Source organism: Anneissia japonica, unplaced genomic scaffold (genome assembly GCF_011630105.1).
Source record: "Anneissia japonica isolate Jap-2015-1 unplaced genomic scaffold, ASM1163010v1 scaffold1165_len1893470_cov193, whole genome shotgun sequence".
NCBI classification, from domain to species: domain Eukaryota; kingdom Metazoa; phylum Echinodermata; class Crinoidea; order Comatulida; family Comatulidae; genus Anneissia; species Anneissia japonica.
Genome location: NW_022709613.1, coordinates 623,961 through 639,722, shown reverse-complemented (window position 1 = coordinate 639,722; position 15,762 = coordinate 623,961). Strand labels below are relative to the sequence as shown.

The 15,762-nt window shown below is 33.0% G+C and overlaps 1 protein-coding gene across 2 annotated transcripts in view; it reads right to left on the bottom strand.

Annotated features, from left to right (window-relative positions):
- Positions 1-793: 793 nt before the first annotated feature.
- The window catches only part of LOC117106826 (serine/threonine-protein kinase N2-like), a 47,619-nt gene continuing 32,650 nt past the window's right edge, over positions 794-15,762 (bottom strand). Inside the window, exons 6-17 of one of the 2 annotated variants that reach the window (XM_033248294.1) lie at positions 14,157-14,266; positions 12,686-12,829; positions 12,064-12,411; positions 10,352-10,554; positions 7,276-7,431; positions 6,874-7,050; positions 4,604-4,666; positions 4,191-4,410; positions 3,624-3,731; positions 2,428-2,508; positions 1,800-1,859; positions 794-1,471 (exon numbers count right to left, since the gene is read on the bottom strand). In XM_033248294.1, coding sequence (XP_033104185.1) covers positions 1,328-1,471; positions 1,800-1,859; positions 2,428-2,508; positions 3,624-3,731; positions 4,191-4,410; positions 4,604-4,666; positions 6,874-7,050; positions 7,276-7,431; positions 10,352-10,554; positions 12,064-12,411; positions 12,686-12,829; positions 14,157-14,266 — 1,814 coding nt within the window. In that variant the 3' untranslated portion in view covers positions 794-1,327. The remainder of the gene's footprint in view (positions 1,472-1,799; positions 1,860-2,427; positions 2,509-3,623; positions 3,732-4,190; positions 4,411-4,603; positions 4,667-6,873; positions 7,051-7,275; positions 7,432-10,351; positions 10,555-12,063; positions 12,412-12,685; positions 12,830-14,156; positions 14,267-15,762) is intronic. The other variant, XM_033248295.1, reaches the window with a different exon arrangement.

Here is a 15,762-nt window from a genome sequence, read left to right as displayed (position 1 = left end):
ATCACACATTTTTCAGAAATAGCCAACAACATTTGTTACCACACATATAATTTATTTCCACTTGTAAATGTTCCTTTAGTAATCTGAATCAGTTAATTTCCATATTACATGTAATGAAACACAATAAACATATGCAATATATTCTTAAGATTATTCCATACATGTATCTTCCATGAACAGCCAGCTAATATTTTGTGGTTGGAACACTAAACCAATTTATATACAATACAAGTGCTTTGTGTTTGACACTGTGGCGCTCTCAGAAAACACCCTGTTGAACGAGTATAATCCTTCCATGCAGAAAACATGTTAAAGAGAGAATACTCTTGAAAATTTTATTAATTTTTAACACTTCACTTTCAAGATGTCTAATGATAGAGAAATTCAATTTTCTGAGAAAATACTCAAATACACTTTTTTTTCCACCCTGACATCAAATTTTGATTTAAGTGAACTAGAAGCTATTTTTGGAATGTAATATAAATGGCATACAATATACTTTCTTAGTAAACATAAGCAATTTAGATTTAAACTTCATTGATTATACCTAAAATGTTACCAGCCATTTGAAAATATTATATTATTCTGGACAACATTCTGTTTTTGTTTTTTTTATAGATAATTAATGAAGCTACATGAAACCAGCAATGCAAGTGTTACAATCCTCCAATCAAAAAAACTGAACTTAGATAATACAGAAGCATAGACTGAAACCAAAATCAGTTAAAAAAACAAATCAGTATCATTAAATTCATGCTTCCTCAATGTTTTCAATTGGTATACAGAATTATGGAATTATGTCATGCTAACACTAAATAATGAAAGTCTTTACTTTGTTGTACACGCGACAAAAAATATTACCTTGCAATTTTTCAATTTTCAAAGTCAATAATATTATTATTATTCATCACTGAATAACAGATTATTATTCACAACCTTCACCAGGCACAAACAAGTCATTTCAAAGCATCAAGAATGTTCATATGCTGTTGTTTCCATGTTTAATATTTTCAAATTTAGGTTCCCAACTCTCATCAACCAAAGTGGTCTATAGAGACCAGGCATACAATCTTTCACCTTCCCTAATCCTCCAATAGGCAAAGAATTCAGTTTCTCATCATTAGAGAGTAGGCATGTTTCCTGCTTCAAGAGAACTTGTTTAGTAATAGTACTGTGTTTCTCACCTCAAGGAGGCAGGCATAAACACTGTTTTTGCTACTGTAGGTACTAATAGACCGATCAATGGTGGCCTGACCTCATTATTCAATTAATGCCGCTATTTAATTTCTTTCACTTCAAATAATGAGTTACTGGTAGCCAATACTGTTCAACACCAGTCTGCCATATAGTTGAAATCCTTAAAGATGTTTTGCTCCTCGTTGCTGACAGGCCGTGCATCTTTTGGAGGTGTAAGGATTGGCATTTCTGAGGTGAATTCTTCATCAAAATTGCTAACATCCTCAGATGACCGCTAAAAAAGCAAAGAAATTATGTTTTTGTTTCTATATAATTGTTTTTCATTTACATGTACACATTTTACTGGCAATTTAGAAAATATACAAAATTAGATAAAATATAAAATAGATGACTCATTCAATTTCATTTATTTCGTCTACAAATAATAAAAATTAAAACAGACCAAAAGTCAGAGACAGGATAAACAAAAAGCATAATTGCTGTATAAAGTTAAGTTTCTCTGCTGATTTCAGGTAAAATACATGATATAAATACATTTATATAGATCTTTTTATTTTTAAGAAGGAATAGACGAATTAATTAAAATAATTTCAGTTACTTACAACAGTGGGAACAAATGGAGGTACCAAACGTCTGTAGTACAGATCCTCCCACTTCATATTCTGTTAAAAAGATGATGATTGTATTTAAGTATCTTTAAAAAATATTATACAGTAATTACAAAACAAAACAACCTTAAATAACAAATGCCTAGAAGCATTTCTGAAGTGGTTTGGCGGAGCTGGAATGGTTTGGTTTCTCAACCTCGGCGTTTCAATCCCTCGCTGTGCATTTCGCTTGTGTCCTTGGGCAAGGCACTTTATCTGCATTGCTTCTCCCATGAGTATAAATGGGTACCTGTTGGGGGTTGCGTGCTCCTGCACTGATTACCAGCAGCAACAATTAAAGCATGTGGACCCAATGTCCAGGGAAAACAATTGCGCTTTATAACCAAAAAGAAAAGGCGAATTTTAAATGCCCGTACCAGTAAGTAGAAAATTTGTCAATGTCGAATTATCTTCCATGCCACTTTGTTAACTATACAGTGTCAATGATAAACACTTACTGTATAATTACTACTTATCTATAAATTAAATATATCACCCTTTTTGCAAAAACCTTACTCAATAATCACACTTGCCTCCAATCTACAAAGCTTTATCTCACTCAGGCACTCCTTACTCAACTTACCCTATAAAACAACTGCTTCTTAATGTCTTCAGCATCTCGTGGCCCAGCTCCTAGTCGTCTCTCTGGATTGCGCCTTAGTAGCTACCCATAAAAACATTTATAAAAACCATTATACAACACCTGTATAAATTCTATTCATTTGATTGGATGAAAACAGGTCACATGAATTGATATAAAATGACTATTCCATGGTTATTGGAGTACTAGTCAACGCCAATAAAATGCCAGGTTCATTCGGTACTGGTTCATATGTACTTTTGAGCGAATAAGGTTTTGAAGAATTACTGAATGAAAGTAATGCCGAATCGTTGAAACACCTCGTTGAATAGAACATCCAATCTTCCACCTCATGAAATAGTCTACCCTACTCTACTCATAAACATTCATTATTTGTATATTAGATGTCGGCAAGGTACGGTTTATCTTTGATTCAAATCATTTGGTCCAAGTCTGTGTACTTGTGCATACAGTAGTACCTACTATCTATGTACAATTAAGGAATAATATTATTATATAATTTTACAATTCACATCCCAGGCATTCATTACTCTATGCCTGGTGAACTGTACACACACTACCTGTGACTGGTTATAAAGCATAGTACTATCTATGCACAATTAAGGAATATTAAAATAATTATCTAAAAATTACATTCCACATTACAGGGTATTCCTCACTCTATGCCTGGTGAACTGTACACACTCTCATGTGTGACTGGTTATAGAGAATAGTTTGAATTACATAAAGCACTCTACATTATTCACAACAAATTATCTGAAGTCTCTCATCACAAACTGAGGCACATTTTATCAAGAAGATTATCATGAAGTATAGCAGTGTTTAAGCTGTCATTAGCCAAATAGCAAATCCTAATGAAAGCTGAATTTTGCTAAATATTTTCATTCAAAATTAGTCAAAAAGCTAATGGAATTGAAGCTATCACTGCTTATATTATTTCATTTTGTCTAATCAAATTTCTATTTTGGCTAATTATTTTCATACCACATTAGCCAAATTGTTAAATTTTTTTTTTTTGGCTACCTAAAACCCTGGTATAGTACCCAAGTATTTGAAAATGTTGATATGACCTCACTAACGATGCATGTCATGAGAATATCACTGTGATTTGAGTTCTAGAAATTCGGATACAATAATTTGAATTGCTAACTAGATCATACGATGCATTCAAGACTTACCCTTTTCATAATTGCCATTGCTTCACTTGATAAGAACCTAGGATAGCGTACGTCATCATTCACTATGCTGTCAAATACTTCCTCCTCATCATCACCGGGAAATGGAGACTACAAAAGTGTTCGAAAAAATCAATCTCAGCTTATTCTACATGTTTAATTTTGAATAACTATACATGCACAACAAGTTTGGAAATCAATGATAATTAGTTTAGTTTTCACTAGATCATTCTGTAACTTATTGAGAATTTATGGATTCAAAACATGTCTACAGTGAATACAAATGATAAAAGAAATGTTATAAGTGATGGCGATGATGACAATGACGACGATGATGATAATAATGAAGGTAACACATTTGAAGTCTGACTACCAACTTCCTTTAATTGGTACCAATACGCCATACTGGAAATTGGTTAATACATTTATTAGTATTATAAGAGTGACAATGATGGAGAGAATGTTGATAATAAACATGGTGATAAAATTAGTGATAATGATGATTTTACAATGAAGATGGCTATGAAGATAATGATGATGATTATGATTACATAATAAATCACTACATACTTCTCCAACCAGCATTTCATAAATGAGGACTCCAAGACCCCACCAGTCAACAGCTCTGGTATATGATGTTTCTGTCAATACCTCTGGGGCCAAGAACTCTGGTGTGCCACAGAAAGTGCTGGTCCTGTCGCCGTAACCCATGTCCTCCTTACACAGGCCAAAATCAGCTATTTTTAAGAAACCTTCAGCGTCTAGTAGAAGATTGTCTAACTTCAAATCCCTGCAGATGAAAAAGGTGAAGATTCAGGCAATGGGAACCAAAGAAACATCTTTTAGCTTCAATTATATCTAAGATATATATACATTAAGGTTATGCTAATACTACTTATTGGATTAACCCTCATTTTACACATATTTTAACATACTAGAAATTGTTGAAATAAATGATGTATTAAAATATTGGCTTGTCATACCTGTATACTATTTTATTTTCATGTAGAAACTGAAGGCCAAGGATAACACAAGCAGAATAGAAACTGAAAAGATATAAAACAGCTTGTTATCTCTCAACATATAATACAATAAATAGAAAACAGCTTGTCACTGTAGAGCTACATAAGTACTAATTTTATGCTTTATCCTCCATTCAACACTATATTTAAAATAATATATAACACATCCTCATTTACTTTTCATAAAACCTACAACCATATGACTACTATTCAGTCACTCTACCAACTGAGTTATGCTTTCAAGCTGTTCTTATTGGATTGCATATTATGCAATACCTTAAGGAAAATGTGTCTTGTAAGAATATTGTGTGTGAGAATAAGCAGAGTAATGGTAATAATCACAGGTTTAAATCCTGTTATGAAAAAAGTAGTATCATAATTCACTGATGGAAATGTTTCTTTATATAATACTGTGACACATATAGTTTATATACTGTATATGTACATATTATATAAACATGCATATATATAATCATATTCATATATTAATTAGTTCATTGATTTATTGAATTCAGTTATCCATTAATGTATTCAGTCATTACTTCATTCATATATACTAGATGACAATTATTATATAATTAATTTTATATATCTGTCTCATTACACTAAAATGTTCAATAACAATTATAAAAGAATGGCATAAATATGGGACAGGGGCATGAAAAGCTTGTCAAGTAGAAATTCCTTTAAACATAGACTTAAAGTAAATAATAAATAAGGATAACATAAATACAATGAAATAATGGATGAAATAACCCTTAGGAATTGGATTTATTTTTATTTTTGGATTTATTGACAGAGAATGTGTGAAAGCTCTCAGAACAGTTGCAGTCGCTAACAGCTACCTTTTTAAAATGTAGAAACTAATCTTCATATTCACAGATTGCCGACTGACGACATCCAGTCATTTGAGAATGGTAGCTGTTAGCGACTGAAAATGTCATGTACGTTTTAACTCCTTAGTCTATAAATCCATGAAGATTCAATTCCCAATCCACTTGAAGACAAGGTAAAACTTTTTCATCTATAAGTTGCGTAAGACAGATTAAGCAAGAGTTATTTGTTTACTATTTTTCATTGCTTCTCTAAAAAAAAAACAACCCCAATATATTGTTAATAAGTTTCGTCTCTTATTATTTGTTATTAAAATATTTAGTTAAGAGATCCTTGAAATCCGGAGGTTTGAGTCTGATGTAAATATTTTCTTTATTCATTCCCACTATTCCCAATAAATAAATAATGACTAACAATGCACAGAAAAGTTTCAAATGTAGAAATCATTAAAATGAAGTTAGTTCATACATCATCTTTTTTATCGTTTGTAAGGTAATTAAATATATTTATTTTTCTTTGATAGTGAATTTCCAAATTTTTAATTATTTTAATGATGTAATTAATAATAATAAGTATATTTTTGTAGTCTTTCTATATACCGATAATATTTTTATAATTTCATTATGTAATGTTGTCTATTCTAATATTGTATTTTATCATCTTTTAATGTAAAGCACTTTGAACAGATGTAAATGTGAAAATACGTTTTATAAAAAAATAATAATTACTAATATTATTATTAATATTATTATTATTATTTGACCACTGCAATATATATAACAAATAATTATTTCTTTTCAGATATATGACTCTTGGTAATTAAATGTTCAATGTGTAAAATGCAAATATCTAGCGTGGAAGACAGAAACTGCAAGTACGGAGGTGGATTGATAACTAGCTAGATTGATAACTAGCTATATGATTATAGCACTCTGAGTGGGCGTTGATAGTTTCAGTCTCCTGTGATTATTAACAATTAACAAACTTTTCACTTCAACAAACTGCAGATAAAACAAAGCTTGATCATAATCCATAGGAGAAATCTCATACAGTGTACCAGATTCAATTTCACAGCAGTATCCAACGCAAGAGAGGTGCACAAGAAGCCCACACACTTCGCAGTTGGGACAAATAATTAATTTCCCCTTTAAGGATGAACTTTCTAGAGCTGATCATTTGGGACCATCGATGATCTATAAATAGGTCGTTTACTGGTCATTTGAGCAGCAAATTCAATGTAATGTATACTATTAGGCTTGAAGAAATGCAGAGCTGGTCTTCTATTATTGGAGGGCAATTATAATTAACCATATTAATTGGTTCTACTTAAGTCCTTAATTATAATATTTTAAATCTAATTAACTAAGTAATTTAAGTAGTGACTCCTGACTTCTTACACTGTGCGTGGTTCTGAGAACACGTCGGTGTGTATGTGCATCATAAGATCGCCGCCGCACGCATACTCCATAACAAAACAAACATGTTGCTCCGTCTGGAAACACGCAAACAGGTTGACCAGGAATGGATGCCTCTGGGTATTTGCCGTCTCAAAGATCCGTTTCTCGCATAGCAAACTAAAAATCAAGAATATTTTGAAAAGAAATTATTAAAAAAAACCAAGTAACAAATAATAATTAGATTTTATATAGAAATTGACATGGATAGCAGCTGATTAACTAAGCGTGAAAAACTAAAGCTGTATAATAACAAAAATGGGATGACTACTATCATCATCAATCTCAGTATTTCACACATAGCTTGGGAACACTTATTGTAATATAAATTAATGAAATTCTGACCTTTCAACTTCATCTCTGGCAATAATGTCTCCTTTCTTTAAGGCTTTAATAGCAAACATTTCACCAGTGTTCTTGTACTCTGCCAACAACACTTTCCCAAAATGTCCGCGTCCTAGGACACTTATGCAACGGAAATCAGACATCACAATTGAAGCACTGCAAGAAAATTAACATCAATATTCAAACATTAATTTTATATATCAAATATATTCTTAACCCTTTCCAATAAGTACGGCTGCGAGGCCACGTTCCCTTTAATAAACAATCCCATCCCAAAATCAAACATACTCTTTTACTGGGTGGATAGTCATTTTGTTTTTATTTTGAACTCTGACCCTATAAGTCAAAAACCAAACAATTCATTTTCAAAAGTTACTATTGAAGGCAACACAGCAGATGACTATAATGGAATACTAAGGGTGTTTGAGCAACGGCCACTCTATAAATTATGCTTAAAGCGTCACTGCAACTGGAAAGGGTTAATATCATATGCAAGAAGAAATTTTTAACATGAAGAAAAAAAAATTTGTCATTAAATAGAGCTTAGTAGTTATAATGAACCGTATATTCCGGTGTATAAGCCGTAAATTTTATACGGGATCCCCCACCCCCCGAAGTTTGGTGTGCGGCCTATATATTGGTCATTAACCTACTCCCAAAAAGTTCAGATCGCGAGCCGCGTCGAAAATCAAGTGCCGTCTGTTTAGGTTAGGCCCATGCTAACCCAATTAATAAGCCTAGGGTAGGACCAGTTTGTATGCCTAATATTTGTAATTATACTCACTACAGTGCTGTTCTAGGATTCCTACTACATTTTCTAAGACATTCAAGCAATGGTTTGGGTTGTCTAAATAATTATTTTCATTATTACGTTCACTCATAAACAATTTTGAAACACGCTGACATTTCTGTTCGAAACCGCTTTGCTCAAAACGGTCTTCAAAGTCACGTGAGCAGCTTCATTTACGATGTTGCAACAAAACACACATGGGCTGGTGAAACTTGCTGTTTGACGTCTGGTTTCTGGTGGCTTGTACCGTTATAGAGAGAATATTGTTACCACTATAATTTTAGAATAAAAAACATGAGTTTTCTTGAAGTTGTAATAACTATTTTACTGGAATTTAACTGTAGAAAGACATACATCATCTGTACATGTGTAAACTTTGTATCACACGATATTTCTCCAGTTCTGTTTTTGTTTATAAAACATGGAGCATGTTTATGGTGCATGCTTCGCACAGTGGGCTGTGAGTAGTAATGACTGAGGCCTAGAATTACCAATATTTTTAGCCTAATACCGACTGTTATTAGTCACCATAATAAAAAGAAATGATTGTTTAAAATAGATAAATATACTCAATAAGTATTTTATTTTATTAAACTAAACTGATGTTGAAAATTTAACATAGCACGACTGTCTAGCAAGAAATGGGGATTTCCCTAGAGCTGCCTAGAGCAAGAATACGTTGTTTCATTGCAGTAGCCAGAAGTTTACACGCATTTCCAGTTATTGTTGTTTAAGAATCGGCCAAAAAAGATGAAATTTCTTTATGTGAACATTTGTAAATAATGTCAATGTTTCAAAATAACTAAAAACTAAACTAAAAACACAGGTGAAACAAAAGATTGTGATATTTCAGGTCCTAATTGGGGGGGGAGGGGAGCGGCTTATACACAGGTGCGGCTTATACACCGGAATATACAAGAATCAAAGAATTTCAAATAATGTAGAACACCTGGTTTTTATTTTTCACAATAAAAAAAAATCTCATTTATTTAATTATTTATTTAACTTTCTCTCACAATGGTAACCTTTTCAGCCTGCTCAACATGAACCGTGCAAAGTAAACATTGAAAACAACACTATTAATAGATTCTCTTTAAAAAAGAAGTGCTAAATCACAAAGACATGAAAGATGTAAATTCTTCCCTTGTTTTTTAACTATATTTATAACAATAAAATAAATACATTCTTATGACACAGGAGAAATATCTACCTGGGTTTAAATTGATTTGTTGTAGACATATGAGTTTTTAAAGAGATTATACTATCCATTCCTTAAAGCTTAGAGACGTATGTTCTAATGAACATCGTTCCATCATGTTCTTGGTTAAGCGTGCATGCAGTTGGATGATTGAATAAATAAATAAATAAATCACAACCATCAGACAGGAGTTTAGCAGGAGACTGATGTTTTGTACTTGCAGAGTCGGAGTGAATTGTAATAATGTTGATGTACAGTCTGCCTGACCCACTCATTCAAATGTCACATGAATTTATACACTAAACAACAAAACAAATTTAAAGCCGAATACTGTTTTCCCTACACGTCACAATAATGTGAACAATGTTTAAAACAAGATTTATATTTATCTGATATTATTACCTACTCAAACGATTCCGAACATTTAATTACTCAGCAACCACAGAATTTATTTTAATTATTATTTTATTCTGTTTATTTCATTTACACACATGTGATACGTCTTCAGGACTATATTTCGAAAAATCAATGAAGACATATTTCCATCTAAAAATTAAGAAAAACCTCATTTAATTGCCATTTAAAAGAATAACTTTTAATAAATATACACAGCAACTAAATTTGGGGTGGTTTTTTTTCCAATTTTATCAGTGAGTTAAAATTAAATGTTAACTAATTAATCCAACAAGTTAAAGACCATTGAAAGGAAAATTAAGAATTTGGTGATAATAAAAGAATATATTCCACAGTAAAGATGATTATTTTGAGATACTGTACATGATGCTCTAAAACCAAATGTTATGAGGTTGACAGAGTTGTGTTTTGTGGTAAAGAAAAACCCTGACAATTGAACCCAAGACTTTGGGATTTGTAAAGCTTGGTTTCTATACAATCGCTACACTCTACCACTGACAGATTTGAGTGATGCTGATTGGTCAGTTGAATCAAAGAGCCTTCCCGTACGGCTACGCAGTACAATTGCACTGAAAACACTGTAGCGACAGTTTAACAATTTTAAGGAAAGCAGGATTAAGCTAGCAGCAAACCACGCTCTGATTAGGTGCCATAACCAATAAAATCAATCTCACCATTCCAACGTTCCAGCTTGTTTGGGGATTGGCTGAGGTCTTGCCGGGGTCGACGTCATCAGCTGCTTAGCACGTGTCTTTGGTTCTGGGGGCTGGACGATAAGCTCTGTGCTCGAATCCTTTAGGAAATCAAAAGCCTTGAGTGCATCCTGCAGAAACGAGTCGGAAATGGGAGAATCCAGGATAGAGTTATACTCTGGATACTGGGAAGAAAATTTTGGAATCATTTTTCAGTGAATTTATGTTCGAGATTTTTATCTTCTTATTAGTCTGTCCAAGTTTATAATCACAATATGTGTCCATCATAAATTAGACTGAACCCTTAATTAGTTGATTGAGGGTTCTAATTATTGTTAATAAACATGCAACCATTTTCAAACAAACATGCAGATTCAATTATCACTTAAGTTGATATTGCAAAAATAAGCATTAATATAATTATTATGATTATATATTTGTATAAGCTTTTTTTTTTTCAAAAAAAATCATACAAGTACAAGATAGCATGCAAAATCAAAATTTCTTTAAATTAAAAGATCGAATTTAAAGATAATAATCTACATAGATTCAAAAGATGATTCCAAACTTTTTTTCTCCAATAAACACTTAACAAATGAATTCTCGTAACTTCTACACAGATGAACTTGATGGAGATAGATCTGAGAAAGAGATGACTGCTAAAAAAAACATGATTAAAATGGCAACTATTTTCAGCCTCCGGGCTTTTTGAAAAACCTCTGTTACGCAAATAATCACTATAAACTAGATAATTATGCGTTTATATGAACTACCGAATGATAGAAAACATAAACATAATGTCATAAATTTTGCATAAAGTAAATCATGTCATACTGTATGTAACAATAAAATGTATTATATTTAGGTACTTATGTTACATTCATGCACCTCTCAATATTAAATTAAAATGCAGAAATAAATGCTGTATCTCATCACACATGCATAATCGTTTTAAAGATTCTCAAACAACGTAACGATGCAATTAACAACAGCTGACTAGAGATTACAATCCCGGCTTCTCCCCCGAGAATCACATTAAGTTAGATGAAATGGTCCTAAACAGAATCCGACCCGTAATTACAATCCAATATAAACATTGGGGCCAGGTTGTCCATGATGGGTATTAACCGCGGAGAAAATTATGTATGCATTATATGTTAATAGTCTAATGCACTGCAAGATTCGCTGTTGAAAAACAACATGCAATTTCCAACAGAATGTTATTACACGCTCTATGGACCAGGTGACTCATGGTGTGTGGTGAGCCCAAATTTGATAGGTTTGGGTATGTGATGTGATAATACCAGATCAGACAGAAATGACAATACAAACTATACTGTAAAATTTCTTTTACTGTATAATTCATCATGTAATTATCATACTACTGGAAGCATTTACTTTTAATCTTGACTTTAAAAGCATTTTCAATCTTGACTTTAAGCATTTACTCGCTGCAATCTTCACAAATTTAAATAATAATTAATAAAATTATGTAACAACAATTAATTGCTTTTTTAGACTACTTTAAAATTTTCAATGTTTTTGTCATGATTAAAACTGTAAGCATCTACTCACTGCAATCTTTACAAATTTAAATGCATTTTTTTACTAGATTATGGCAATTAATACATTTCAAAAATGCAAAAAATATCATTCATGTTTAAAATTACTTGTATGTATGTAAGAAAACTTACCTCCACGTCAGCTGATTTTCTTGTAGAATTCACTGGGATGGGTGAGCCTGGACTTACAAGGGACTCTTTCTGTGGTTGTACCTCTTCATCGAAGCTGAGCTTCTTAACCAGCGGCTTATCCTTATTTGAGAACACCGTACCAGATTGCAGGTCCTCAGTCGGACTGAAAGTTGTTGGCGATGTGCATCCTGCGGTGGTTGGCACGGCTCGCTTCATTAGTCGACCCCATGCTGCTACATTGATATTCATCTGGCCGGGTCTTAAGAAATTCTTGCCCTTGTGTTTGAAGAGTTTCTTTTGACGTGTTAACTTTGTCTTCCTTTCTATTGATGGATTATGGAATGTAACCTAGAAAAAGATATAATTTATCCTGTATAAAAATATGTTGATTTACAGTGACAGTGAACACCAAGGATAACCCAGAAAAGTGTGGGCAATACTGCACAAAGGAGCTACAGCTTAAACAACATTTCCCAAAGACGGGCATGTTTTTATAATTGTATTTCAACTCTCCAGCTGAAATAGAGGGAGAGAAGTAAATGGAATTGTACCGGGTACAACGCTGCTCTCTCTAACCGCATTAAATGCACATAATAATTGCAGCTTAGTAAGTAATACTAACCTCTGCAAAAAGCATGCCTTGGGGCTCTAACTGTAGACACATTCCATGTCGTTGGTTGTCCAAGAAGTCCTCTAACCGCAAGAACTTTAGGGCACAAAGCTGCCTCCAGTCCTTCCAGTAAATCAAAATCTCAAGCTCCCTAGCCTGGGGAGGGGGGGGGGACAATAACAAGATTACATTAGAATATTTTTTTTCAGAATTTTTATTTTTGGTTACAGTACATAAAAACATTTTATCATTCTTCGGTGCTTTATTATCTTCTACGTAGCTTAGTTGGAATAATCCCTATGATTTAGAGACAAGATAACTATGTTAATAACATCATTTAACGTCCATAGTGGTAACAAGATTACTTGTTTGTTCAAATTATATAAAAAAAAAAAGAACACACTGTAATGGTTTGAATATGCTGAAGATGCCAGAATTCAATGAAGCTTTTGACACACTTGTAATTGCTAAGAGAGATATTTGAATTATATATTAAATATCAGTCCATATATTAGTAATACAGACTAAACTGCTTAAAAAGGGCAATATAGCAAATAACACAGCATTACTTGGCCAAACAAAACAACAGTTCATTTAGCAAACCCGCCAACTGCAAATATTGATTATTTTGAATAAAAATAAAATTTTATTTTTGGCCAATTAGCGCACCCGCCGTCACAAAATAGTGGAAATTTCAGAAAAAAAAGTTTTTCTTTATTTTTATTACGTTCTCCGCGGCCTTGAAATCTCCAAAGATAAGATATTTCTTTCTAATTATATAAATTTGAAGCATTTAACCATGGTATTTTATATTCACATATAATTTTCTTTTTATCTCCTCCGTCTGGATGATTTTGGCAAAACTATTTGCTAAATAAGAAAACACAATTTTATTTTTATTTTTATTCCGCCCTCCTCCGATAATCTTTAAAAAAAATAAGTATGCGAAACAAGGAATAAAAAGAGTCTCGCCTAAGTTAGATAGAATTGACAGAACTTTAAGAGATAGCTAAATCTTAAACATAATAAGAAAAGCTGTGACAGTGCTATTTACAAGCAAATTATCAAATAAATAGGGAAATAAAAATGCAAATTATCAGAGATAACAACTACGTGTCTGTAACACCACAGCATGGACTTAATATGGAATACCTCGGATTAATAAAGTCGCCACATTATTTAAGAAAGAACTGCTGGAAATGCCTGAGTACATTGGCTATAAACAGAAGAGGACTATATTAATATTACTAATAATAATATTGCAATTATATTTATTGTTCAGTCCTTGCCTCAATTTATTTGAGTAATGAATGTCTTAAATTCTGTCCAGATTATCATATTTTCTTAGACAAAAAACTATGGTCTGCCCATATATAGTCATGGTGTGACTATATATGGTCATGTGATGCCACCATGACTATATTTAGGCATGTCACATGTTTTTGTCAAATAACATTTGATAGTTTTCACAGAGCTAACTTACTTTCTCCAGATCCATCAGAAACCTTGTGTCCCAGCACTGATTTCCAATTGGCTTGAAATTTGTCTGTCCATAGTGCACACTGTCCAGTTTTAATACACAACTTATTTCATCTGAAAACAAAAACAAAGTTTTTGTATTAAAAATGTTTATTAATATCAGGTACTAAAAGAAATTCAAACTTAAAATATGCAATATTTTATTTTCAGGCTTTTCAACTTTTTAAAAATATTACAGTAGAAACCCTCATTTACGAACCCCGATTTAACGAATTCCCGATTTTACGAATGTAATATAAAGGTGATGACGTCATAAAAATTGAAGTGAAAGATTTTTAAAAAAATCCGCTCGAATTGTAACTGTTATTAGCATGCACAACACCCCATACTATACAGTACTATGTAATTCTCAAGTGAAGGAGGCCCTCTAACGGGCCTCTTCAAAGTCAGTGTTTTTTATGGCTTCACAACATGTGCATGCGACAAATTTTACTTCTCTTTCAAACATCGTTTTCAGCTTTAAAATTCAACATAATCCTTGATTGTTTTATTGAATGATCAATATATATAATAAAAAAGTACCTATGGAAGTTGTGTTGGAGTAAAATCCACAATCTAGGTATTTAAGAAGGTAAAAATGTCCAATATAAACAAATTTGTGTAGGGCCTAGAGTGGGATGAGAATGCTTAGAAGCTGCCTACTGTAGGCCTAGGCCCCCTCAGACTTAGCTGCGTAAGCCTGTAGGCCTAGCCTAGGCCTAGATTATGCCAGTGTAAGTAGTACCAGTGCAAATATATAGGAATTTGGGTCAACCCCGATTTTACGAATACCCGAACTTACGAACGGCTCTGGGCCTGTCATGCCAAAATTGGTCCGGACCAAAAAATGTCCGGCGGACAGATTTTGGCCGCCAAAATCGGTCCGCCGGACTACTAAAAACGGTCCTCAGGATTGATTTTAGCCGCTAAAACCTGTCCCGCTTGGATAAAATTGGTCCGCGTCGGCCTGGCCACTTCATTTGTAACTCGTCTGCTGCTCGTAGGGTATGATTGTTTCTCCCGTGGAGTGGAGGAAAGTATGCATCTTCCACACTTGCAAAGTCTTATGCAGTGACAGATTGATTTGTTAAGCTTTTGAGGAAGTGTTTTATCAAACCACCAGATAATGCATTTCTAGGCCTAGGCGATACACACAGCGTGCATCGTTTTCGGCGGCCGATGGTTAGGCCTAAAATGAAACACAAGACTAATTTATTAGTTTTAAATATTCCTTATTATTGTGTGGGGTATTAGGTCATACAATAGGTTCTAATAATACATGAAAAAAAGGAGTAAGCATTCTCAGAATTGAATGCATGTACCAAGGAGGTATATAAAAATATTTTATACCTCCTTGCATGTACTTCGTCGCGGCGATAAGCTGCACACACAACCAAAACAAAACAAGGTAAAAAATGAACTAAAGCGGACCAACACGATTTAAGACCACATCGTTTAACTTCTTTTCGTACTTTTACACCAAATGGTTTAATGATGGGCGTGAAGCTTTACTTAATTTTCACCAGTGATTTCACCTATGATTCAATAACGAATGAAAACATATTAGGCTA